The sequence below is a fragment of the Ooceraea biroi genome, chromosome 5, assembly GCF_003672135.1.
Source record: "Ooceraea biroi isolate clonal line C1 chromosome 5, Obir_v5.4, whole genome shotgun sequence".
Classification (NCBI taxonomy): domain Eukaryota; kingdom Metazoa; phylum Arthropoda; class Insecta; order Hymenoptera; family Formicidae; genus Ooceraea; species Ooceraea biroi.
Genome location: NC_039510.1, coordinates 9,346,705 through 9,370,241, shown reverse-complemented (window position 1 = coordinate 9,370,241; position 23,537 = coordinate 9,346,705). Strand labels below are relative to the sequence as shown.

Genomic DNA, 23,537 nt, shown 5'->3' with positions numbered 1-23,537 from the left:
TACAGTTCATATTACACTTCAATGAATACAATGTAGGCCATAGGATAGTTAAATTAATCATTGACCCTTAAACAAGCGCTGACTCTGTTCGCCTCATTCATAATATACTGTTTCATACAGTTTAGAACAGCTAACCGACCTATTTTAACAAATGCAGTTCACAATATATATATATATATATGTTTTTTTATATTTGAATCAAACTTTCTCTTTTCTTTATATGTATATTAATATGTATATACATATAATGTTATAGTTATTTACAATTAGATAAATTTAACTCTGTATTCAGAATGAGCATGAAGAAATGGGAATTGGTCACAGTTCTTTAACAAATGTAAACCCGATATTTTTGCAACAAAACTGAGGAAAAAAATGGACAATTATCAAGCACACAATAGTGTATAGTAATATATGTATATTGACGCATTTTTCTTTCCATTTGCAAATTTTACATCTATATCTATACATCTCTTTCTCAAAAAGACACGCGTCAGGACATGCAAGGTGAATGAGAATTTAAATGTATTAAATTGTTACTTTCTCACAAGTTTTATATCTTCATTTGTAAAAACGTTTCAAAAAGCTCTTATATATATATATATATGTGTATATATATATATATATATATATATATGAACGAAATCTGAAAGTTATAGTTCTTCCTTTTACTGCTGCTTCTCATCACTAATCGAATATTAAGTTTAGAAGTTTAGAGAGCTGCGTATTGATCTGCCAAGGAGAGTTCGTAGCCAGACTACGCCGCTTTTTAAACGAACTTGAGTACCTAGTCACAATACGCGTACAATGAAGAGTACAAGTCAAGCGTGAGATTCATCGAAAAATATCTATCATTGTATTCCCATTTTTCCATGCACAAATCCATGCACATCTCTCCGTGTTGCTGACCATTTTCAATGTGAGCCAACATTCACGTGAAAATAAAGTTTTTTTAATAATTTCAATATCTTATAATTATCTCCAACAGTCATATATATATATATATGTATGTATATATTATCAATGTTCACAATTATTTGCAAAAACAGGTAATTTATCATGATTCCTTAATATCATACTGGAAAAATTATGTGACAAAAGTAATAGTAGATTGCTATTATTTAACCCAGATATGCTTGACAGTCCACGAGTAGATGCTTGCTTATGATTAAGTGATGCCGCAGCTTTATTTTGGACATTGTTTTTCGTACGGTGCTTCTCATCTCATTTTATGCTGCACTCGTGGCAGTTGCAACACATATTTCTTTTTATGAACATAAGTTTATTCTTTATATGTTTATTATCTACATAGTTCGGGGTACACGTAAGAGAATTATTACTCATTATACAAGTACGTCAAGGCACATCTGGGGTGTGGGGGGGGGAGGGAGGCAGAGCTGGGATATTAAACATAAATATATATCTCAATAGTTATTGCATTGTGATAATACTTGTTTTTCTCGAGATTATAATCGATTATGATCTAGTAAAAACTCGATAACCGCGTCCGCATAAAGAAGTTACAATATCATATCCCGAGACATAAGTTTATAAAATATATCGAATAAATTATAGATTCATATAATTACAAAAAATTAGTCAATATACATCAATATATGCATAAAACACGTAACAAAACAGCCATATACCTTCTTAGTTCATTGTTCCCTCTCCCATTCTTAAGTTTAAGTTACCTTGGAGATCAATAGAGAGTAATGGACTGATAAGAGTTGCTACATGTCAAGAAAAATATACGATTCATACTCGAATATGCGATTCTTCTTATTGCAATACAGTGAGCAATATACAGTGCTGGCAAAAAGTTCCGGAACGGTTAAAAATCTAGGAAAATAATGATTTAGTAGAAAAATGTTTCAAACAAAAAGTATAGGGCTTAAAAAAATCTATTAAATGATGATATATATTTGACCTTGGTATGACCTTGGAAAGCCCGGTCATGGTCAACATAAATATCTTAAATGGAAACCCCTATTTTTTATTACATATTCTTGTAGCTTAGCTCGAGAGCTTTTCGAAACGCTATAATAAATTTTTTTCTCTTACGTACTTTTTGACTTATAAGGCTTGAAGGTTACACAGTACCGCCGGCATTAGAATTACCCAAGGTGTACCGCGTGGAGGTTGCACGGTCGGATTTACACCTCTTTTGTGTGTGTGTGCGTGCGTATGTGTGCGTGTATGAGTGTGTGCGCGCGCGTATGTTCTTCATAAAACTAACTTCACAAAAATAGTTTATACTCGTATATACGAACAACAGCATTAATGCCGTCCGAATACCCATGTGATCGCACACAACGATCGGGTCGCTTACACAATGCCGGTTGTAGGTGAGGTAAACACGAGCGAGCAAAATAGTTATCGGAACACCTCACCTATACGCGAGAAAGTTTATAAGTGACGCGCTTTCTTAGTGTGCGTCACACGTATTTTCGGACGGCATTAATGCCGTTGTTCGTACATACGAGTATAAACTATTTTTGTGAAGTTAGTTTTATGAAGAACACACGCGCGCGCACACACTCATACACGCACACATACGCACGCACACACACACAAAAGAGGTGTAAATCCGACCGTGCAACCTCCACGCGGTACACCTTGGGTAATTCTAATGCCGGCAGTACTGTGTAACCTTCAAGCCTTATAAGTCAAAAAGTACGTAAGAGAAAAAAATTTATTATAGCGTTTCGAAAAGCTCTCGAGCTAAGCTACAAGAATATGTAATAAAAAATAGGGGTTTCCATTTAAGATATTTATGTTGACCATGACCGGGCTTTCCAAGGTCATACCAAGGTCAAATATATATCATCATTTAATAGATTTTTTTAAGCCCTATACTTTTTGTTTGAAACATTTTTCTACTAAATCATTATTTTCCTAGATTTTTAACCGTTCCGGAACTTTTTGCCAGCACTGTATATATATACATAAGTGTGTGTGTGTGTGTGTGTGTACTATTACTGGAAAAATAGCGTGTGACTTTAAATAAATCTAGGAAAAGGCAACATGTATATACATTATACATTATGGATTCGACAAGATCTCCTAAATGGAAGAGTACAGCTTATTCGTTTAATGTATTCAGCCCATTACTATTTTTTTTTATATAACATTTTCTTTATTTTTGTTTCCTGTTAATAGATTTTCATTAAACAGAGCTAACTTGGATAGAAGGATTCAGAGACTCTGTTTCGTTATGCGCCCTTAAATTAAGAGAATTTTCCATATTACTACCATCGGTAACGTCATTACTCAACGCCAGTCTCTCACTCTCAATCAGCGCGACACTCGGATCTATTATGATTGCATTGTTTTCTACACTATTATTTTTCTTCCGAATCGCGCATCCGTTAACGTTTCCTTCGATCTCCGCTTCGTTATTCAACATTGATACACTTCCTTTAGTGGTTTCCTTCGATGTTGCCTGAGAACCGAGCTTCTTTTCCTTCTCGGATGACGTAACGTGAGCATTTTTCGTTATCTTCCCCTCCTTCTCTTTGGGTTTCTTTCCGAGCACGGGGAAATTTGTAATCTTCGATACAGTCTTTTGATCCTTTGATTGTCTCATGGAACCAACGCGATTTGGCTCCGTTGACTCCTGTTCCTCCGTGATCGATACCAGGTTACTTTTACCCTCGTTGGTAATCTCATCTCTTATAACTTGTATCGGTATGTCATCTAAAGACAAAAGAAAATTTTTATGCCATATCAGTTTCTGCATTGCTCCAAAAAAATGTGTACTGTCAAGTTGGAATTGACAACAATAAAAGCATTATTAAAAGTTAACAAGCGTCTCAAATAGAGATCAGAAGAAATATTATATATAATGATACATTCAACGTGTATATTATATATATGTATATATAAAATAATTCGCTTAAAAATTACATGTATGAAACATCATATACCATTAATACCGCTCTTTGTTCATAATTGCCTGCGTTAGGAAGTGGAAACATTGAATATTTGAACACATCACAATTGCATCGTGCATATGCAATAGAGATATATACATTTATTCTCAGAACAAACAGTTTGCAAGACGAGTAAACCAGCATCTTTTTTATTCCTTTGGTTAGTCGTCTACCTTAATACACAGGTTTTAGCACAAACAAATAGATTTTAAATCATTAAAAAAGAAAAAAAAACACGTAAAAAGAACCAACGATGATAGAAAAAAATATTTGATAGAAGATTTATGCGATGCGGAAAGTCATACTAGAAAAAAGAGGAAGAGGAAAGCTTGCAAGCAAGAAAGTAACACGTTCAAACGGTGAGAAAGAAATAATGCATCGTAGGATAGGGACGATCAAGTGTACAGTTTCTAGTCAAGCAATATACTTGAAACTTTTAGTGCAGCAAGATAAATGTGCCGTGTTGACATGCATGTTTTCCAGTCATGTGCTGGTTTCTGTTTCGATTTTTGTTTTACGCCTTGTTATAGCTGGAAGTGTGGCAGTTCTGAAAGGAACATCACATCCATCACGTGTGATCACACGAATCATTGTAATTCAGCAACTGATATTGCGCGCTCGCGTGTGCACCGGTGTGTGTATACCAAGTGAAAACATAATCGCAAATTTAAAGATGAAGAGAGTCATAGCGTGATTTGTGATTTATGCCATCCTGTTATAGTGTTGTAACTGAGATGATAATACCATATGTTTGATGACAGTGCAGCAGTGGTATAAAAATTGACTGATCTACTGTTGCCTTCCATATATACATTTTCCGTTGGCTCATGAATGAGTTCTCCCAGCGCTCGCTCCTCTAACACGCTATAGAGATGCGCGTTAGTGGCTGCTAATCTATCGTCGGGGAAAGCGGAGTCGCACTTTACGCCACTATCTTTTCTAGTTTTCTGACCGATATCGTCCTTATTCTCGGCAGCGGTTTTCTTTAATTGTTGATCTTTGCTCTTTCTCGGGGAGGACCTGATCGGCGAGTTCTGACTGTTGCTGCATACACTTCCACGTCTAGAGCTATCCAATGAGGTGGAAGATTGCGCCCTTCCTATGCACATATCCTTCTTATCGATCGGATTTGGAAGTGTGTGCTTCCAGTGCCACAATCGACGTTTGTTGTTGCCTGATATTGCAGCCGGTTGTTCTTGCTTCTCAACTTGATAATTGCTCAATTCGACCACAAATAACTTCTCATCCAGATCGTCTAATGACATAGACGCGCAATCCATTTGTCGGACTCTCGTTTTTTTTTTGTTTTTTTAACTCTAACTTATATATGTGTATTTGTGTTTGAATATGCATGTATATGCATGTTTGTAAAAAATACGAGAGAATATACGCAAATAAAAAAATATACATATATATATTTTTTAAACCTTATAACGGTAAACCGAATTCAACATTTTGTATTTTATATGCGTGTTCAAAAGTTTTCAGACTAAGTTTGTAAAGAGGTTTTATTAAACACACACACATACATACACACACAAACACAATATAAATGGGACAAGATGTACATAGAGTACATTGCCTTAAAACTGTGTGCAGTTATTGTATCTATATCTCGTTTAGGCAACTATTCCATTTATGGAAGAAAAAAAACACTTTCAATTCAGCGATACTTTCATAAAACTTAGAGGGATATCACATGCAAGCTAAGACTTGAAAGTACTCCACACATTCATGTTCATGCATATCCGTTCGTTATACATGTCGGGATTCTATAAGATGTAGCGAATATCCAGACACACACACACACACAATTAAGAGATCTTATTTATGCGTGTTAGTTTTTTATTATAATGGAATATAACTGTGATGTTAATATTGTTAGTAGTTAGTACCTTTATTTATCAAAAATGTTTGCCGATACACAAACTCGTGTAAAAACGCAGTATAATCATGTTCAGTTATAAAAATCAATTTTGAGCATGATTTCGAGAAAATTACGTAAAACATACGGAGGAGCTCTTTTGAAAAAAGTGCCAAATAAAAAAGTGAATGAAAAATTCAATAAATATATAAATAAATGATACATAAATCTAATTCCATAAATTATAAATTTATATATGCTTTACTTGTAATCTTGTAATCAGATTTCTTATATATATTTTCTCGAAGCTATTACATTTCAATCTTCGTCATTCTTCTCGTAAAATTTTCTCTTTGTCACGTGCCGTCGTAAGAAGATCAATATTTTATAGTAAATATAAATGCAGTATATAAATATAATCGTACCTGGCAATTTCTTAGTACGGAAGGAAGCATTTGTGATCATAGATTTTGAAATGGCCGGTGCAGCAGTTGCTGGAGACAACGCAACGCCAATTGGCCCGTCGCTTGGTTGACCTGAGTCATGATAAAGCAGATTATAAAATATCCTCGCACTTAAATCAATTTTGCGCACATCAACATGAACACTACGCGCGTTTACAAGTAAATTACCTGGTGCTCCAGAACTGGCAGAGTTGCGTATAGCGTTGGTAACCAACATTACGTTCGGATACGCCTCGTAACACGCTCTGTTGTGAATATCTTCCGCGGCTTGATTTCCTACGCACCAGCAATCGTTGTACCTACGAAGAGACGTCTGTTATAAAAATTAAGCAACGTTCCGTATCGCGTGTCGCGTACAGATGCAAAACAGGTGCCAATAGAGTTGTTAGTCCAGACGCTGCTACGTCTCGCCAGACGTTTAGTAATAAAGATGTAATAATCAAAGCAAAACAATAAAAAGTAAAAAGGAGGAAAGAAAACTTGGTTAGTCCGTTGTGAAAAGTTCGCGACAATGCGTTACATACATGGCGAAATATACGGCATGCAGAAATTCCAGGAGGAATTGGCTGGATACTGGTATACGTGGCAAAATCCTTGGGACGAAGCTAGACTCACTGCCGTACGAGGAACGCTGATGATGCCCCGGTTTCATGAACCCTTGAGTAACGAGTCTGCAGCAAGGAGAGCACGCACGCGCAAAATCACATTAGAATTACTGATAGAAGTGATAACTCGCTCGTAAGTAACTGCGTAAATCGTGATTGAAAACTTACTTTGTTGCAACCTTGCACAACTGTTCTAGAGCGAATTTATTGATGTAGCCGATCTGCTGATTATAAATAAATAGAAGAGCGGTCATAACTTTCAATCTGTTTTGTGCATTCAATGTTTCTACTTGTTGCAGCGGACCCCAGCTCACTAGCTTTGTGTTACACTCCTCGAAACGACGTACCGCACTTTCCGTTAATGAGGCTGGCGCCAAACTCGCAGGCTATTTCAAGGGGAACAAAATATTACTTCGTCAATGTAAATAGCGAATGTAATTTCAATTAAATCTGAAACTGTCCCTTCATTTATTTCTTTACTATTATTTGCAATTGGTAAATATAAATTTCTGCAAAGACGCAAATGACGAACTCTATAAAATGTACTTGATATAGTTTCGGCCTCTATTTATATGTGCTTTAAATTAATTTATCAAGTATAGGTGTATGCTAACATATTTTATACATACCTCATGATATATGGATAACATAGCAAGGGATGGTAACCTAAACGAGACAGCTTTTTGTTGTCCCGATTTATCAACTACTTCCAAATTATATAATCCAATTAATAGAGTCTCAAGGGAACGACAACTCTGTTGGAAAGAATGTATTATTCATTACTAGCCGAGTCTGCAGAATCTGTGCAACATTTAAAAATAGCATTTTTATGTGAAAGCTAATGTAATGTGACCACATATCAGTTATACAAATGATTCCTCAATCAAATAGCAATCGTTGGGTTTAGTTATCATGTGAATTACATGTCCTCCGCATTATGTAATTACATGTAAATGCCAATTATATATCATGACAGTAACATAACACAATGACGGACATAATGAGATGCTATTATCGCTTATGGTTCTGTTTACTGCTTTTTAATGGAAACAAAATAATTTTACCTTAATATCACCATGTGCTGCAGAATTTAGGTAAATATATATCAGTGTTGGCAGAAATTGCAGGGTAAACCTTTGTAACTCTATTTCCCGAGATCGATAGAAATTATATAATTGGTTACATACTGTGTCCATTAACTGTAACAATACATAATCTTTTAAAATTGCAAAATTGAGAAAAATGCAATCAACACTACTACCACACAGCTGTGTAAGTACAAGCGTTTTTCGTATGTACAAAAATATAACAATAATATACTTTTAGCAAAAACAATTTAAGAACCTGCTATCAGTGCACGAAACGTCGCTTTTAGGAATAGCCGTTACTCGTAATTCTCTAATCACTTGCGCACTTACATATCAGTTTCACATTATGAACGCTACAGCGATTTTTCTAATGTAAACACAATATATAAGTCATACATGGGCATTCGCAATATAAAACCGAGAAATTATGGTCGCTATCGGCGTTCAAGCGATATCACTTCCAGGAAATGTACCAGTCACTTGAAACGGGTATCACTCTGGGCGCAGCTAACGCAAATAAACGTGAATCGTATTACGTGAATGTTCGTTATGTACCTCACTATATTTAGTGCGTTCCTCCAGAAGTACGTAAAGCGCTCGCACGATCTCGTTGTCCTGCGAGAGCGTGTTGGCGAAGGTGTGCAGCTCCGACGGCGGGACATCCTTGCAATCCGCCAGCCACTCATTTATCAAGCTCTCCGTCATTGTCGGACGTCTCTCGCCTTCGTCAATAAATCAGGATCTTGCTGATCTCGGCGAATCTCTGCTGCAATTTCGACCCACGAGCCGTCACCGTGACAGAGATCATCACATAGATTGATCGTGGAATCGCCGCCACGCGCGAATGCACGGATGCGTTCAAGAGAAAAACGAACACCGAACCGGACGGCAATTCGAGTTACATCTCGCGAGTTTTTTGCCTGACCAACGTGTCAGACGCGTATGTATGTACTACACGCTCGACTTTGACACAACCACGAGAGCTCGCACAATAGGTTATTCCCGACGATCACCGCTGCTAACCACTGCTAACTGGATCGCGACATCGACCAATGACGTTACACGTTGCTGGTCGCGCTGCGCCGCGCATTTGCACGGCTCAAATATAGACCCTATTCGTTTTAACAATTGGGTCTGTTCTTTATAGCTGCACTGCTCAACTGCTGCGGTACATACGTTGAAGTGAGACAAGTATACTTTTTCTCCCTCCATCTTGTGCATCCAGTGCAGCTATAAAGAACAGACCAGTGTTTGCACTTCCTTGCGTTTGCGCTTCCTAGAACTGTGCAAGTGCAGTAAACGTTTCCGTCTTTTTCTCAAATCAATTATATGATAGAATGAAGATATACATAAAAGAAGAAGAGAATTTATAATAAAAATAGTCACGAGGGAGAATTTTTTAGCGCTTTATCTGTAATATTTAACTGAAATAACAAGGGTAATAAATAGAAGCGTACTTTTCCTTTATCAGCTGGAGCGATATTAAACTACCTGGGGCAGTGATTCTCAATCTTTTCATAAATACTACTATCAAAACTGAAAATCAAAGATTTAGGGAGCAATTAAAAGATGTATACGCATGTACATATTAAAAGAAAATCAAGAATTGATATTAAGAAGATGTGTTCAATATAATAATTATATTTTTTTTATTAAATGCGTTATTCATACATCTTATACAACGGATAATTTGCAAAATTATCTTTCTCTCTTTTTCTTTCTTTCTTTCGACAGATTCGAATACAGAATATGAACAAATTTATCTGTGTTTCCTCAATGACATCAATTATCACATTCTATAAATATTTGACAATTGAATCGTACTATAAGATAAGTGTGCGATAAAGTAATTTAATCCATTTATTACTCAGATACAAATTGTAATTAACACGTAACACGCGCTCGCGATATGATGTCAAAAGTACAAAAGTTTCAAATATAAATTTCTAAAAGAGAGGAGTCAAAAAAATTTTTCGGAAAGTGCAATTCCCCTAGAAACTCATAGGGGAGGGCGTGACGTCACAATAGTGATAAACTAATCGGCTAGTGTGTCGCGCTGACGACTGCGAAACACAAGCGTCGAAGGTCCGACTGCGCGTCCGTGGAGGCGGTTATCACGCACGGTCCGTCTCCGTCCTCTGTGCCAGTGTGTCAGTGTATGTACCCGAGTGTATCGTGTGTCAAGCTGCTGACATTGAAAATATTCCGTGATAAGTGCCGCCGCCGTCGCCGTCGCCGTCACCGCCGCCATCGCCGCTGCCGCCGTCGCCGTGCATTCACCGATGTTGAAATGAAGCAGAAGCGCGTAATATATGGCGACGCGCGGAAACTGTGCGAGAGACAAACGCAGTTGGCCCCGTACGGGCCTTGCCTCGCGTCGGACTAACGATCAATGGCTTTATTCGAGAAGAGATACACGAATAAGGTGCTATTAGATGATACGGAGCAGTTGACGAGTGTCATCGAAAATGCGAGGACCATCGACGGACATACGGTATGCGCTCTCCGATACTCCGTCTCTCTTTTCTCTCTCGCTCTCTCTTGCACTTTCTCCGTCTTTCTCTGTCTTTCTTCCTCATCTCGCTGTAACTCTTTCCCTCTCGTTCTCCCTCCTTCCCGTTTGAACCTACAAGTATTTTGATTTGTTTGTCTGGTTTAGATAAGGCGCCTTGACAAAAGAATTGTTCACCGTATTTGTCCTTGTTATTGGTTACTCTATTGTGATATTTTTATTCGTGCACAAAGTGCAATGTTTGGTTATCTGTCAGTTGTTATTACATTTTGAACATTGTTTTTGTAATTTGTTTTAATTTTGTTTTTGTTGTTTAACTATTTTATGCTTAGTTTGTGCCTTGGTTTGCATATTGAGTTACCACGTTCCTCACGTGTTTAGGAATACGTAATCAAAACACAGAGAGGTCCACTTCCTGAAAGATCTTGGAGAGTGAGTAGACGCTACAATGACTTCGTACAGCTTAATGCAGCTTTGTCCATATCTGGCTTCGACCTGCCATTACCACCAAAAAGAATTATTGGTAATATGGAGCCAGACTTTATAGCTCAGCGACAAATAGCACTGCAGGTTCGTCGTGACACGATCCGTCTATTTTTCTGTGCAACGTTCGTTTGATACAATAAAACGAAAAGTAGCTTTCCACTTCTTCCAGAATTATCTAAACATAGTACTAATGAATCCTATACTGGCATCTTCACTTCCCATGAAAAAGTTTGTAGACCCTGAGAATTATACAGCACCATTACATGGTAAGCTTGATATTTATTAATATAATATAAATATAATATTAATTAATAATATAATATAATAAATACAAGACTCAGCATAAAATGCGAATTTGATTTTACGCATCCATATCATACAAATGTGTGCAAAATGTAAAAAAAAACTATCTTTTTCAGAAATCGCATTACAGCAAGTGTCATTAGCGTTACGAAGCGATGCCAATTTTGAAGTGTGCAAGCCCATCCCTGATATGGGATGGCGATTGAGGAAACATTATTACACAGTGAAGAATCGTCAGAATCCGAAACAAGAACTTTTGCTAGCTTGGGTAGAATTCGGTCCCGATAAACATTTGCAAGACAAAGACATACAAGGGATTTTCAAGACCCTGGGCACTCTACGCCATTCTCACATCGAACCGATAGTGCATCAGCACGTCACCGACAATGGAGCACTAACGATACGGACTTTTTATCCAACGGGTACTTTGCGCGACATTCTGTGCATTACTAAGCCTAAGCAGCCGTTTATAAAGAAATATGGAAATCCGAAGCAAATAAAGTCGCTGACAACGCAGGAGATTGCTACGTACGGTTATCAGGTTTGTAATTACTCTACAAGAATATGCATAATAAGACACTTATGACTATAACAATATCATTTGCAGATATTGGAAGCTTTGGGATATCTCCATGAGAAGGGATTACCTTACGGACACTTGCATACTGGCAATGTTCTCCTAACTCCGAGGTGCGCCAAATTATTGGATATAGAAAATGGACTCCTAGGATTGCCAGCGTTTTACCGGCCTTACGTAGTACAAAGGCGCAAACTGCATGCCACGGTACACAGGAATTGTTTGACACACATTCTCATACAAACGATGGTAGAACTAAGCCTGCAAGAGCAGGAAAAATTCATTTTTCAATCTTCAAACTTAATTTTCCTCTTGAAATTTTCTTCTTCATTACTTTCAGTACCTTCTTGTAGCGAAGAACGCATCTCATACAAGTATCTCGTTTTCCCTAATAAAATCCACGTTTTGATGCATTCTTTATTACCTAACAGACCCAGGTCGACGTGTATTCATTCGGACATGTTCTGTACGAGATGGCATTCGGCCGACCACTTCTGGAGGCAACATGCTCCGACCTACCGCACTGCGAAGCGAGCCTAAAGAATTTACTGGAGGTCATCCTGTCACCGGAAGCCCTGAAGCAAGATTTGCCAACGGTGGCGCACTTGCTGCAGCATCCGTTCTTCGAGTCGGCGAGGCAGGCCGCACTAGCTATTGGCACTATAGAGAAGCCACACTTCAAGCTGAGCAATCACCTGAAGGAGGCTCTACAAGAAGCTGTAAATAAGGCTGAGCAACGACTACGCGATGAACAGAAGGTCGCTCGACACCAGAAGAGGCTCGTCAAGGTTCAAGAGATGATGAGCTCCGAGGAGGAGATGAAGAAACGAAAACATAAGCTGGTAAGTAGACGGAGAAGGATATTCCGGGCGAGAGGAGATGCGGCTTCTCAAAAGGTGCAATTTCGCCTCGATTATTTGCAGAAGAAGGAGCAGAAATTGGCGCAAGAACAACGTTCCGCGTCGCAATTGGGCGCGAACGGGACGAAGCAGATAAACGGTAAGAGTCCAGAGCGTTCGGACAGTCCAACGAGTACTTCCACGGCCACCAGCGTTGGAACGCTGACTCCCCCGTCGCTCCGTAAGTCCATTACGATGCTCCTCGTTCTTGTTGCCATTGATACTAACTGAGATTTACGTTTCTACGTCCTTTAATTAGCTGGGCACAAAAGTTGATGGCGCGTGCTGAGATCATTCCTTTCACGTAGGTGGTCACTCGAGCATTAATGTCTTTATTAAACTTTCATATAATTACTTTTACTTGCTCTCTAGGATTTTTCCTCGTCATTCTTTTGAGAGTCCCGTGTGAAATGTATTTTTCTAATGAAAATATATATATTGTTCTTAGCTTATATTTACTTGGTGTTGCTTGCAATATACACGTGTCGCCAGGGTTGGGTAATAACTAGTTAAATAGTTAAAAGGTTATTAACTCTAACTTAGTTGAAGAAAAAAATGGAGTTAGCCAACCCTGCTTGTCGCACATCGTAGCTGCATACTTTAGTTTCGTAGAGATGTGTATCATGTACATATTCCCCTAGAATGAAATTTGTCGTGCTGTGAAAGGTACCAGGGTTTTAATATTTGTTTAAAGGTTCCGTGGAAATCCCACAAGACGTAGTTCCTGGCAAAGGTGTTCCACCACCACCGCCACCTTCGTTGCCAACATCGTCTGAAGCGTCCGGTGGTGCGTCGAGTAACGTATTAAAATCGTCGAATGACCGTGCCGCTCTACTCGGAAGCATCTGCACTTTCGACAAGACTAGACTGCGGAGGATCGCGAACGGGCATCGTTAGAAAGTTAGGTAAATAGATTCGATAGAAGGAGAAGGGGATGTTACGCGGATTTGTCTCAAATCTACGCTGTCACGCGACGTCGAACAAAGAATCCTCCTCTCACTCTGGCTAAAACAGATGGTGTACCTGTAGATTATTGCGTCGGATTCAGAAATTACCTGAATGATAGTCGTATCGTGCTTCTCGTGATCCATTCGTGACATGACGCTGTAGAAATTTTATTTCGGTCGCTTATACACACACACGCGCGCGCGCGCGTCCTTGCATTTTGTGAATTTAACGAATTTCGACACTCTGTTTATCGAAACCCGCTACCGTAAGAACAAGATTCCTAGCTTGTAGCAACTATATTAAGAGTACGATGTATCAAATTTGTGATATAACGATATTAGTCTCGTTTGGCCTACTGCGTTTTTATGAAAGAACAATGCAACGCCTGCTTCATCTGTATTAGACCTGCCGTCCAGGAACGAGCCTAAAGCGTACGGAACAACCAATCAAAATACCAAATGCTTTGAAGAATTTCTTACTTTACCGAATCACCCGATATCGCATTCTTCCCATATGTGTATACGTTAGACAATTTAACTGAGAGATATTGGATAATCACATAGTAATAGAAGTATCTTTAACTATTATATATATATATATATATATATATATATATATTTTCTAGATTACGGAACGTAGTCGTATGCTGGAAGCAAGGTGAAACCTTTCGATTCATTTTGATTGTCACGACAATTGATTGGCGATCATAACCGAATGAGAGTCAAGGGCGCACTTTCCCCGTATAATTATTGGAAAATTGCATTTTTCTAGTCCGACGTATCTCCTTTTTTACAATTATAACATTTAATAAAATCGTAGAACTTTCTAGCACGTATTCTTTTTTATCAAGCCAATTTACACAATCGATTTTTCTGTTATATCTCATTGTTAATCATGTCTTAACTTTCTCGTTCTGTAAATGTATATATATATATACTTTGAATTGGTTCGAATATCGAAAAAGGATCAGAGAGAAAAAGAATAGTGATACAGCGGAGTGATAGTACGTATGCGTATTAAGTAAAGTTTCTCTTGTTACACTTATCTACTGTTCTGTCTATTCAAAGTTTATGATATACGATGCGTAATACGCACATGCATACCCTGTACGTATGTATATGCTGTATTATGTGTATAAATACATTTCCTCGTGTTCGCGCGGTGCAATACAAAGGTTCGTATGCCGCTTTTATATCGCTCGTAAGATCATCCAGTTTTACGGAGTAAGAACGTGCCAAGGAATACGCGATCTTCGTAATGATAAATAATATGACGATAACCAGTAGTGGGCCATAGTGTAATCTATTTCTATATGTGAGAACAACGTCAAGTACGTGTACTGCATAATCCGTTTATCTGTGGATATATAACGAATATTGTAATATAATATGTAATCACACCTTTTAATACACTTGTCACTAATTTAGGTGTACATGCCGATAGCGTAATAATTATGATTATTTCGTTGAGAATGACTGGCAGAAATAATTTCAAGAAAAAACGTATATAAGTATCGGAGTAACGATAAAATGCCTGCCTCTGGATCCACTACATCGGTATCACTTTCCAAAAACGTGTTTGCATACTCGAATAAAACGATATCGATTGTCTTGTACAATATTTATAAATTTATATTTCATTGAATAGATACACGCAGCCTATATAATATTATAAAAATTATTATTTTATTTGATTATATAAATATTTTTTTGGAGACAAATATTGAATTGATGGATCCAGACGATAGAGGCAGAATTAATATCCACTGGCAAAAAAAAAAACAATATTAACCTTTTATCATTAAATTCCATAATTCTGCATACTTCAGTACGCAACTCTCATCAGCGAATAACGAATTTGTTTTCAAAAGATTCTTCTAATCTTATTATTTTGCATATTCCTTTGCAGACTAAAATGCCTTACGCGTTTGTAAACACGCAGTGTACATAGCATGCAGAAACTATGTAGAGACCTTACGTATCTTAGGGAAGGGAACAAACTTTGCGTTTATTCATAATTAGAGAAAATGTAATAAACGATGAAACAAATAAGACAGTTTTATTTCAGACGAGAGAGATGATATTTTAATATTAAAACTTATTAATATATTCAACAAATATATACGATACACACACAGACATACGCACCACACATACATACACACATAAATTTATCACGTTCAGTAATCCCAAAATTTTGATAGCAATCCGTGTGTATAGTATAAAAGTATGTGTATCCAACGTTGTGTATATACGCATATGCACGGAACATTATTATATATATATATATATATATATATATATATATATGCGATTGTCATGATAACAGCTGTTGTAACGATTTAAATATATCGCAATAAATATCGAAAAAAAAAAAACAATCATACATCATCAAAGAATGAATATGTTGTTTTCTTCGCAAACTATCAAACGAGATACGGCAAAATCATCCTTTTATCTAAATATTGCGTGTCTAGTTTTTATATTTATATTTTTATATTGTGCGCGTGGTTTAGCAGCGAGTCCTTACACAAATTTCGATAAAATATCAGCTCGTTAAAAAAAAGTGGTGCGAATCTTTCAACAAATAAGGCGCGCACTGCAGTGCTCGTTTATCTTAAGTGCTATAGGAGAGTATGCTTATTACGCGTTCGCTAATGCAAACGAATACAAATCGGTTAATTGGCACGACGCTTGTAACGAGGACGCGGAACATATAATAATCAATAATGACCAGAGATACGCTACGCTCGGATAACTAATAGAGTAAGACATCTTAAATCATTCTCGAAAGTAGAACAATAGGTGACGTACTGGCACGGACTTTTGACAGTCGCGATATTAAATTCCGTTTACGTTATATAATCTTCGCTTGTCTATCAAAACTTTTATTGATATAATCATTATAAAACCGACTGCGTATAATGACAATTATGACGATTATTTGTATACTATGTACAGGTTATACATATATTTATAAATTATTATACAAGGCGATAGACACGCACGATTATCCGAGAACTATGTAACTCCCGAGAGCGGTATAGCCTTTATATATCGGAGCTTGCGCAATTTTTCTCAATTTTAATTTTCACAAATTTTCACCGAGATTGTACGAGTAACTTTACGTCAGCAGAAAAGTTTCTTCGCTTATCGATAATAATTTTTATGTTTTGGGGGTAAAATGATTGAGTTTTTACTGATAATCCAGCCGAAATTAATCGGAATAAATACTTGCGATAAATAACGTTTAAAGATTTTCACCAAAGCAACTGATTACATTGACGAAAGATAAAATCGGAAGTACGCAACTTATACACTATATACATACATATATATGCGCAATTGATGGCCTCTCGAAGAGTTACAAGGAATAATTAAAGGACGACAAAAACGTCGCAGTTCGCAGAACGGTTTCCTATACAATAGATTACTTAACCGATACTCACAATATTACTCAGAAATACTATTACAAAAGATATGAATGTATACTTTCGAAAAGAAAATCGTTTTTATCGTACGGGTTGGCTTACATACAAATCTCACTTATATGGTCACAATTCGATTATCTCTTTTTATATTTTTGGCAAATTAAGGCTAGATGACGGAGAGACGAGAAAAGAGGGATCATCTTTGTCATAATTTTGCGTGCAGCTTTTCCGTTATTGCCTTCAATCTGAAAACATTTAAATGCCGTTTGCTTTTTGCTGTTGATGTTTCTTTAAGCTTTGTACTTTCATCAATTTGATGCTCGAAATATGAAGATTTCACCTTGAGAGTTCCTCTTGGATGCGATCGGTTATCGCTTTCCGCGCTTCCATCTCGCTCGCTTTCGACGCTCGCAGCTCAGCCAGCAAGTCAGTAAAGTCAATGGGCTCCCCATAATTCATGGTAACTTTTTTCCCCATTTTAAGCATGTACGGCGGCTCGTTGGGAAGTACTTGATCCATACCGAGGTGACAGATGGGAATTACGATAGGCGTGACGGGCGATTCTAATATTAGCCTACCCACGCCCCATTTCAACCTAAATAATATCATCGTTTCAATTTCGCTTAATGACATTACGTCGGCGACATGAACTCTCTGCTGGCATAATCATCAGCGCGCACAGTTTTCAGACGTACAGTATTTGTATCAAATATTTATATATTACTTAATTTTAATCGAACTGATTTTTAAAAGCTAAAAGTTTTAGTATTCTCGAGATGCTAATTTCGGAGGAAAGAATTCACGAAATCTTGAAAGTAGTCGAATACGAACCTCATCTCTTCCTTGAGCATGTTCACTTTTCCTTCAGGGAAGACGTGCACCCACTCACCACAGGCCAGCCTTTCGATGCAGAAGTCCACGGCTTCCTGATATACGCCGTCACCCCTAACGACAGGTATGCACTTGCCGAGCATGAAAAAGTAGGAATGCCAGACATTCGTAAAGCAAATGTCCTGCGCGGCGAGCGACCATCGTATCTTACGTCGGTCAATCCCATGCCGGAAGTCCAGGGTCGCTAAATGAGTTCAGAGATTTTTCTGTCTTAAATTCTTTCATTCGATCGCATATCGGCGTCGTTCTGAGAAAGAAAAATACGTCTGAAAAGAGGGACTTGAGCGTACATCGAGAATACCGAGAATATAGATAACTTGTCTCGTAAAGAGAGCAACGATACGCGTGAAACAGTTTGAAGAAAGTAATTTTTAACTATGAGCCACTGAACGCGAGAGACACAATGGAATTAAGAATAAAGATAAACCAAAGTGAGGAAAACACAGATACGAAAGTGCGCGACAAGCGTGGACAAATAAATGTTGCAGCACAGTATTATATTAATCATGTTTTTAAATGGACATTTATTACTCACGACATTTATCTCTTTTATTCATCATTCATGTTTAACTGCACATCTTGTATTATCTTATCACGCAATAAAAATACCGTATCTCCAATATCGTATCTCACACTGTTACAACTCGAATATCTTACGAGCACTTCATCAAGGAAAATCGCTTAGATTTTTAGACTGATTAGCAACTTAATCCAGAATTTACTCTGTATTGTAACTTTTCATTGAAGAATATTATTTTTTTATAAATTAAGAAAGAGTAATTTTCTTTTCTTTTCTTCCTTCTAAAGCTCTAGTGAATCAAGTTTCATTGTTCAAGATTAGATTATATTTTATTCTTAAATTGCATTATGTCTCGGATCTAATTTGCGCCTCGAGATCGTAAAGAGCGCCTGCAAGCATGCCGTTTTATTAGGCGGCGAATGGACGGGCCATCGCATTTTACACCTCGGACGATTCGTATATAGACTTGGTACTTTATTTTTCTCGATTTCTCAAGACGATAAATCAGCCGCGCGCGCGCGAGTCTGCTGGTGCGAGTGTAGGGAACTGATGATACGTTATTATGCGCATGCCGAAAGGCATTTTACAAACGACGTGAAAGAAAAAGCTTACCCCATATGCCCGGATCGTCAAAGCAACTGTGATGATTCGACACAGTAATGAGCGGAACATTTTTCGGCCGGAGGTCTAAGGCGCGTCCGATAATGTGCTTGTTGTACACCGTCGTTTTGTTCAGCCATTCTTAAATGCAGAAGATAAGATCTTTATTAATTTACACCATAGAGCAGAGTCGGTCGCGGTAATAGTCCAAAGTCCGGGAATAGTTGGCCCTGCTTCTGGCGCGGCGCCTAAGATGAAAAATCTCAAGTTAATTGTTAGCTCTTCAATCATGACTCAACAACTGTCTGCTAAACTGCAAAATTATACGTTTGCCCAATTTAACGATATTCGTTTAATTAAATATTCTCTACATATAACAAATTTCTTTTTTCTACGCAATTTTATGCAGGGTATAATTAATTTTGATGTAAAGATCTGTAATTAATTGTTAGCATTTGCTGAAAATACGTAAGCAGAATTAATAATTGCTAATTGCTACGAAGAAATATTCTATAAAAAGTTTACAATGCAATTGTGCTTGAGAATCAGCATTTCTTAAAAGCCTGATTACACAGGTACATGATATTTATTTATAAATCTGTAATTTATTTCAGATTAAATAAATTACTGTAAATACTTGTAATAATGTCAACTGTATTATTTTCCTCAACTTCATTTTGTAATTATTATTAAATCATTTTTATACAGATAAAAGTGTGTGATGCTTTGTTTAAAATTCTTACATATAAATAATTGAGATATGAAGAAAAGTAGGTCAACATTTTCAAAATTTGCTGTAAACGTTATCGAACATGTATTATGTAACATATCTGATATATGATTATACATGTACTGGTTCAAAGTACTATCATGGTAAAAAGTTAAGAATCATGCATGCGCAACTTTGTTTTATCTGGAAAATTATTGATGACATTAAGATCTTTTTATACTATTATGTAACATATATTCATAGAGATAGAGATCTTGCTACAAAATAATAATGTGCTAGTAACATGTATATAAAAAAAATATTACTATTTATTCAATGAGCAAGTCACTGTAATTATCCACAGCAATTGCAATATTTTGTTTGCTAGAAAAAGACAATGACTTTTCTCTCTCTCTCTCTCTCTCTCTCTTTCTCTCTGTCACTTAGATCAATCTAATGGGTTTACACGTTGCGTGCGTGTGTATTGCGCATTCTGCGAACATGAACGCTATAATTTGCACAAGAGTTTTATATTCACGATACGTATACGTGGTAGCGATAGTATTTGCATTTTCAAGTAGCATTTTCAACGGATACCGTCAATGTCAATTGTAACGAGATGCCATATCTTGTAGTATATTTTCATTTAACCTTCGCACTGTTGCCCCGCAACGAGAATGCAAATGGTAGCAGTACGAACGTACAGAAATCCACTCCATATAAACACCTCCATCACCATGAACCCTTACGGATTCGCGAGCTCTAAGCGAGTTGTAATTAATCGATTCACCGATACGTTCGTAATTGCGTTACGTGAATGCTCGGACGAGTACCGGTACGCGGATTGCTCTTACCCATGATGATTTTCGAGAAAATGCCCACCGCCGCAAAGGTTATGCTGCTCGCGATGTTCCATAGCCGGGAGGGATTCCGTAGTTTCGGTATGATCCACTTGATGTCGTACACCATCGCGTCGGCGGCCACCACCGAGCGTGAATAAGGAGAATGTACGACGGCACAGTAACTCCCTGAGCGATCGGGAAACGGCTTCCCCGCAAGAAATCGGCCGCTCTTTCGTAACGCGCGGCAGCCATCTTCGTTGCGAGTCCGCGCCATGTTTCGCGACGCGAGTCACGTGGCCTCGCGAGTGTCACCGATGACCGTCGATCATGGTCGATCGCGGCCGAGGGTGCCGCGCCACGGTACCCCTTCCACCTGAAATAGAGCTAGATTTAAAATCACTTCCGCTTGCAATTTGTCCGTCCTATTCAGCGCAGGACCAATTATAATGCACCTCGTCTGCGCGGCATACTGATTTAAATTTAGAATTTAGGACTTGTACGGGTCGACGCCATCATGCCAGCCGGCGACACAGTTGGCCTGCGGCGTTTTCTTCTACGCGTTTCTTTTCGCGCTTTTGGCTTTTGCCAGCAGGTGATTATGTCAAACGTGCTTCCCCTATATTTATAGTTACATATTATTTATAGCTGGAAAGAATGTGCGAATCCATCCTGCGAAATCCGCGGCTGTTTGCTCGTTCTCTCGCTCCTTGTAACTCATCAACCGCGCGTAATTTTGCTAATTGTAATAGGTTCCTTCGTGTTGCATGAACTTTTTACACTTTTGCATTACATGTACACTCGCGGGCGTTTGAGAGAAAAAGAGAAAGAGATAATAGAAGTTGGCTGGCAGATGGAACGAAGTAACACGAAAAGTAATTCATGCAACACGAACGAATCTATTAAGAAATAATAAATAGAGAGTGAAATATAACGTAGGGAGGAAAACGGAAGGAAGAGAGAGAGAGAGAGAGAGAGAGAACAGACAGCCAGGTAAATGCGGAATATTAAGCGTGAGAACAGAGGCACAACAGGAGAACGGGTGTAGAAAGAAAGAGGCGAGATACGGATAGAAATACAAGCTGAATCAGAAGAGCTTTGCAGACAAAGGTAAGGTACGTGCTATTTAGTTATCTCTCCATCTCAATTTTCTCTATCAAGTAGAGAAAATTGTACGTAATCACAGATAATTGTGATTACACAGTTGGAAAATTTGTGTTTTCTTGTTAAAAAATATGCCAGTTAACATTTTTGTGTTAAATATTTAACACATTTATGTGTTAATTTAACATGTTGCTGTTGTGTTAATTCAACTCAAGTGTTGAATTTTTAAAACAATTAAAAAAAGTGTAAAAATTACACATTATGCACCTATTTTTAATTTTACACAATAGATATGTTCCGTATTATTAGTGACAAGTTTTATCTGTTAAAATTTACAGAAAACTATGTTGAGAGTAAAGATGTATGTAAAAATAACTTTTTTTCGAGTTAATTTTATCATTACAAATATGTTGATTTTATATAAAATTTATTTTAAATTACTTCGCAGTTTGAATTCATTTTGGGTTAAAATATTAACATAATATTAGTGTCATCATTTAACATATCCATATTATGTTAAATTAACACAAAAATTTATGTGGACCGTTTGGGACATGTGATATCTGTTAAATTTAACACAAATTTTTCAACTGTGTATGAATGATTGTTAGCTGAGTTTATACCGATCGAGTTGTATTATACGTAATTCGTATGCCCAAAGTTTTATGTACTTCAAACTGCGACGCGTCAATTATTTATTGATATTCATTAAGTGTACGTTTATCGATATTAAATTTGCGCTTTTTCAACAACAGCAAAGTCCATATCTTCGCAATCTTTTATTTTACTTTTGCCAAACTAGCAATATTTATATATGTGCGTATTTATATTTATCATATCATGAATATTGAAACTAGAAAATTTGATTGAAGAACTATTTTATATATAAGTGAGAATTTGGATATTCATGTGGGAATTTATATAGTTTATTTCATTACTAGCATCCCCCGTCCCGGCTTCGCCCGCAATATTTATGTGTAGAATTAAATAAAAACACATTTTACACCTTCTCACCCGTTAGGGGTGGAATTTCGGAAAACCCTCCCTTAGTGAGCACCTACGTGATAGTAGGAATATACCCTTAAAATTTCAAGTCGATAGGTGCAGTGGTTCGGGCTGCACGTTAATGAGTCAGTGAGTGAGTGAGTGGTATTTGGCTTATATATATATATATATATATATAGATATAGATATAGAATATAGATTTAAATGTTATTTTACGTGAGAAGTCTACCCGATGTCGCTGATGTCAATGTTATCGATAATATCAATCACGGCACTTTTTATTCCATCTAAATGATGGCATTTTCACATCAAAGTTCGACAGTCCACTCCAGCATCCCCTTAACGTACTGCAAATAAAATCGACTGGTCGGCGGTCGATCTCGCGTTTGTTACGATTGTGAGTGAAAATCTGCGCGCGTGTATGTAAGGTATACGAAGGAAACGAAGGAGGGAAGAATGAAGGGTCTGCAAAGAGGGCCGGTGCGCGGGTCCGCGCGCGCGACGGCGAAGAGGAGATACACAATGATGCGAGAGCGCCGAGTCGACGTCGGGGGAAAGGGGAACGTCCAGTGGCATCCACGCCGAAGAAGGGGGATCAAGCGCGAGAAGAGAAGCGGCGACCAGTGGAGGCGCGCTCCAGAGAGTGGGGAGTTGGGGCCTCATCGAGGTGGCCAGTCTGACTTGGGTCTCTTGACTCTGCGTGTTGGCGCGCCATCGAACAAGGCACCCTTGCCAAGTACATCGGTGCGCGATCACGG

General features: G+C 37.7%; 3 protein-coding genes across 7 annotated transcripts; 1 reads left to right on the top strand and 2 right to left on the bottom strand.

Annotated features, from left to right (window-relative positions):
* Positions 1 to 3,133: 3,133 nt before the first annotated feature.
* LOC105275162 (hyccin) lies at positions 3,134 to 9,026 on the bottom strand. 2 transcript variants are annotated; one of them, XM_026969463.1, is made up of 9 exons: positions 8,512 to 9,026; positions 7,933 to 8,067; positions 7,498 to 7,623; positions 7,037 to 7,254; positions 6,788 to 6,934; positions 6,432 to 6,562; positions 6,225 to 6,335; positions 4,642 to 5,190; positions 3,134 to 3,699 (listed from the first exon to the last, which is right to left on the bottom strand). In XM_026969463.1, the coding sequence occupies exons 1-9, from the start codon at positions 8,659 to 8,661 to the stop codon at positions 3,170 to 3,172; spliced, it is 2,097 nt and encodes a 698-aa protein (XP_026825264.1). In that variant the 5' UTR covers positions 8,662 to 9,026; the 3' UTR covers positions 3,134 to 3,169. The 2 variants fall into 2 exon arrangements, with proteins under 2 accessions (XP_026825264.1, XP_011330127.1); XM_011331825.3 differs by lacking the exon at positions 4,642 to 5,190 and having other exon boundaries at positions 8,512 to 9,017.
* Positions 9,027 to 9,679: 653 nt separating this feature from the next.
* On the top strand, positions 9,680 to 15,465 carry LOC105275161 (PX domain-containing protein kinase-like protein). Of its 4 annotated transcripts, none has more exons than XM_026969462.1 (9): positions 9,680 to 10,450; positions 10,850 to 11,038; positions 11,124 to 11,220; positions 11,374 to 11,798; positions 11,865 to 12,041; positions 12,266 to 12,676; positions 12,758 to 12,914; positions 13,428 to 13,638; positions 14,307 to 15,465. In XM_026969462.1, exons 1-8 carry the CDS (start codon positions 10,349 to 10,351, stop codon positions 13,628 to 13,630), a joined length of 1,761 nt encoding a protein of 586 aa, XP_026825263.1. In that variant the 5' UTR covers positions 9,680 to 10,348; the 3' UTR covers positions 13,631 to 13,638; positions 14,307 to 15,465. The 4 variants fall into 4 exon arrangements, 3 of the variants coding, with proteins under 3 accessions (XP_026825263.1, XP_011330125.1, XP_011330126.1); XM_011331824.3 differs by lacking the exon at positions 14,307 to 15,465 and adding an exon at positions 12,993 to 13,037 and having other exon boundaries at positions 9,959 to 10,450; positions 13,428 to 13,570; XM_011331823.3 differs by lacking the exon at positions 14,307 to 15,465 and having other exon boundaries at positions 13,428 to 14,145.
* A 1,087-nt stretch (positions 15,466 to 16,552) lies between these two features.
* LOC105275159 (tafazzin homolog) lies at positions 16,553 to 20,962 on the bottom strand. Its single transcript, XM_011331822.3, has 5 exons — positions 20,686 to 20,962; positions 19,135 to 19,263; positions 17,943 to 18,186; positions 17,452 to 17,706; positions 16,553 to 17,356 (listed from the first exon to the last, which is right to left on the bottom strand). The coding sequence occupies exons 1-5, from the start codon at positions 20,945 to 20,947 to the stop codon at positions 17,317 to 17,319; spliced, it is 930 nt and encodes a 309-aa protein (XP_011330124.1). The 5' UTR covers positions 20,948 to 20,962; the 3' UTR covers positions 16,553 to 17,316.
* Between the last annotated feature and the right edge of the window lie 2,575 nt (positions 20,963 to 23,537).

What these genes read in the sequence shown, in the direction of transcription:
- LOC105275162 (XM_026969463.1), bottom strand. Translation starts at nt 8,661, where the DNA reads ATGACGGAGAGCTTGATAAATGAGTGGCTGGCGGATTGCAAGGATGTC. An exon ending in TGTTATCCATATATCATGAG is followed by an intron (nt 7,255 to 7,497) that starts GTATGTATAAAA and finishes CCCTTGAAATAG; the next exon opens with CCTGCGAGTTTGGCGCCAGC. An exon ending in TTGTGCAAGGTTGCAACAAA is followed by an intron (nt 6,935 to 7,036) that starts GTAAGTTTTCAA and finishes TCCTTGCTGCAG; the next exon opens with ACTCGTTACTCAAGGGTTCA.
- LOC105275161 (XM_026969462.1), top strand. Translation starts at nt 10,349, where the DNA reads ATGGCTTTATTCGAGAAGAGATACACGAATAAGGTGCTATTAGATGAT. An exon ending in AGCGACAAATAGCACTGCAG is followed by an intron (nt 11,039 to 11,123) that starts GTTCGTCGTGAC and finishes CACTTCTTCCAG; the next exon opens with AATTATCTAAACATAGTACT. An exon ending in GGCGCAAACTGCATGCCACG is followed by an intron (nt 12,042 to 12,265) that starts GTACACAGGAAT and finishes ATTACCTAACAG; the next exon opens with ACCCAGGTCGACGTGTATTC.
- LOC105275159 (XM_011331822.3), bottom strand. Translation starts at nt 20,947, where the DNA reads ATGGCGCGGACTCGCAACGAAGATGGCTGCCGCGCGTTACGAAAGAGC. An exon ending in TTTCTCGAAAATCATCATGG is followed by an intron (nt 19,264 to 20,685) that starts GTAAGAGCAATC and finishes TCTGCATTTAAG; the next exon opens with AATGGCTGAACAAAACGACG. An exon ending in ATGCTCAAGGAAGAGATGAG is followed by an intron (nt 17,707 to 17,942) that starts GTTCGTATTCGA and finishes GATATTATTTAG; the next exon opens with GTTGAAATGGGGCGTGGGTA.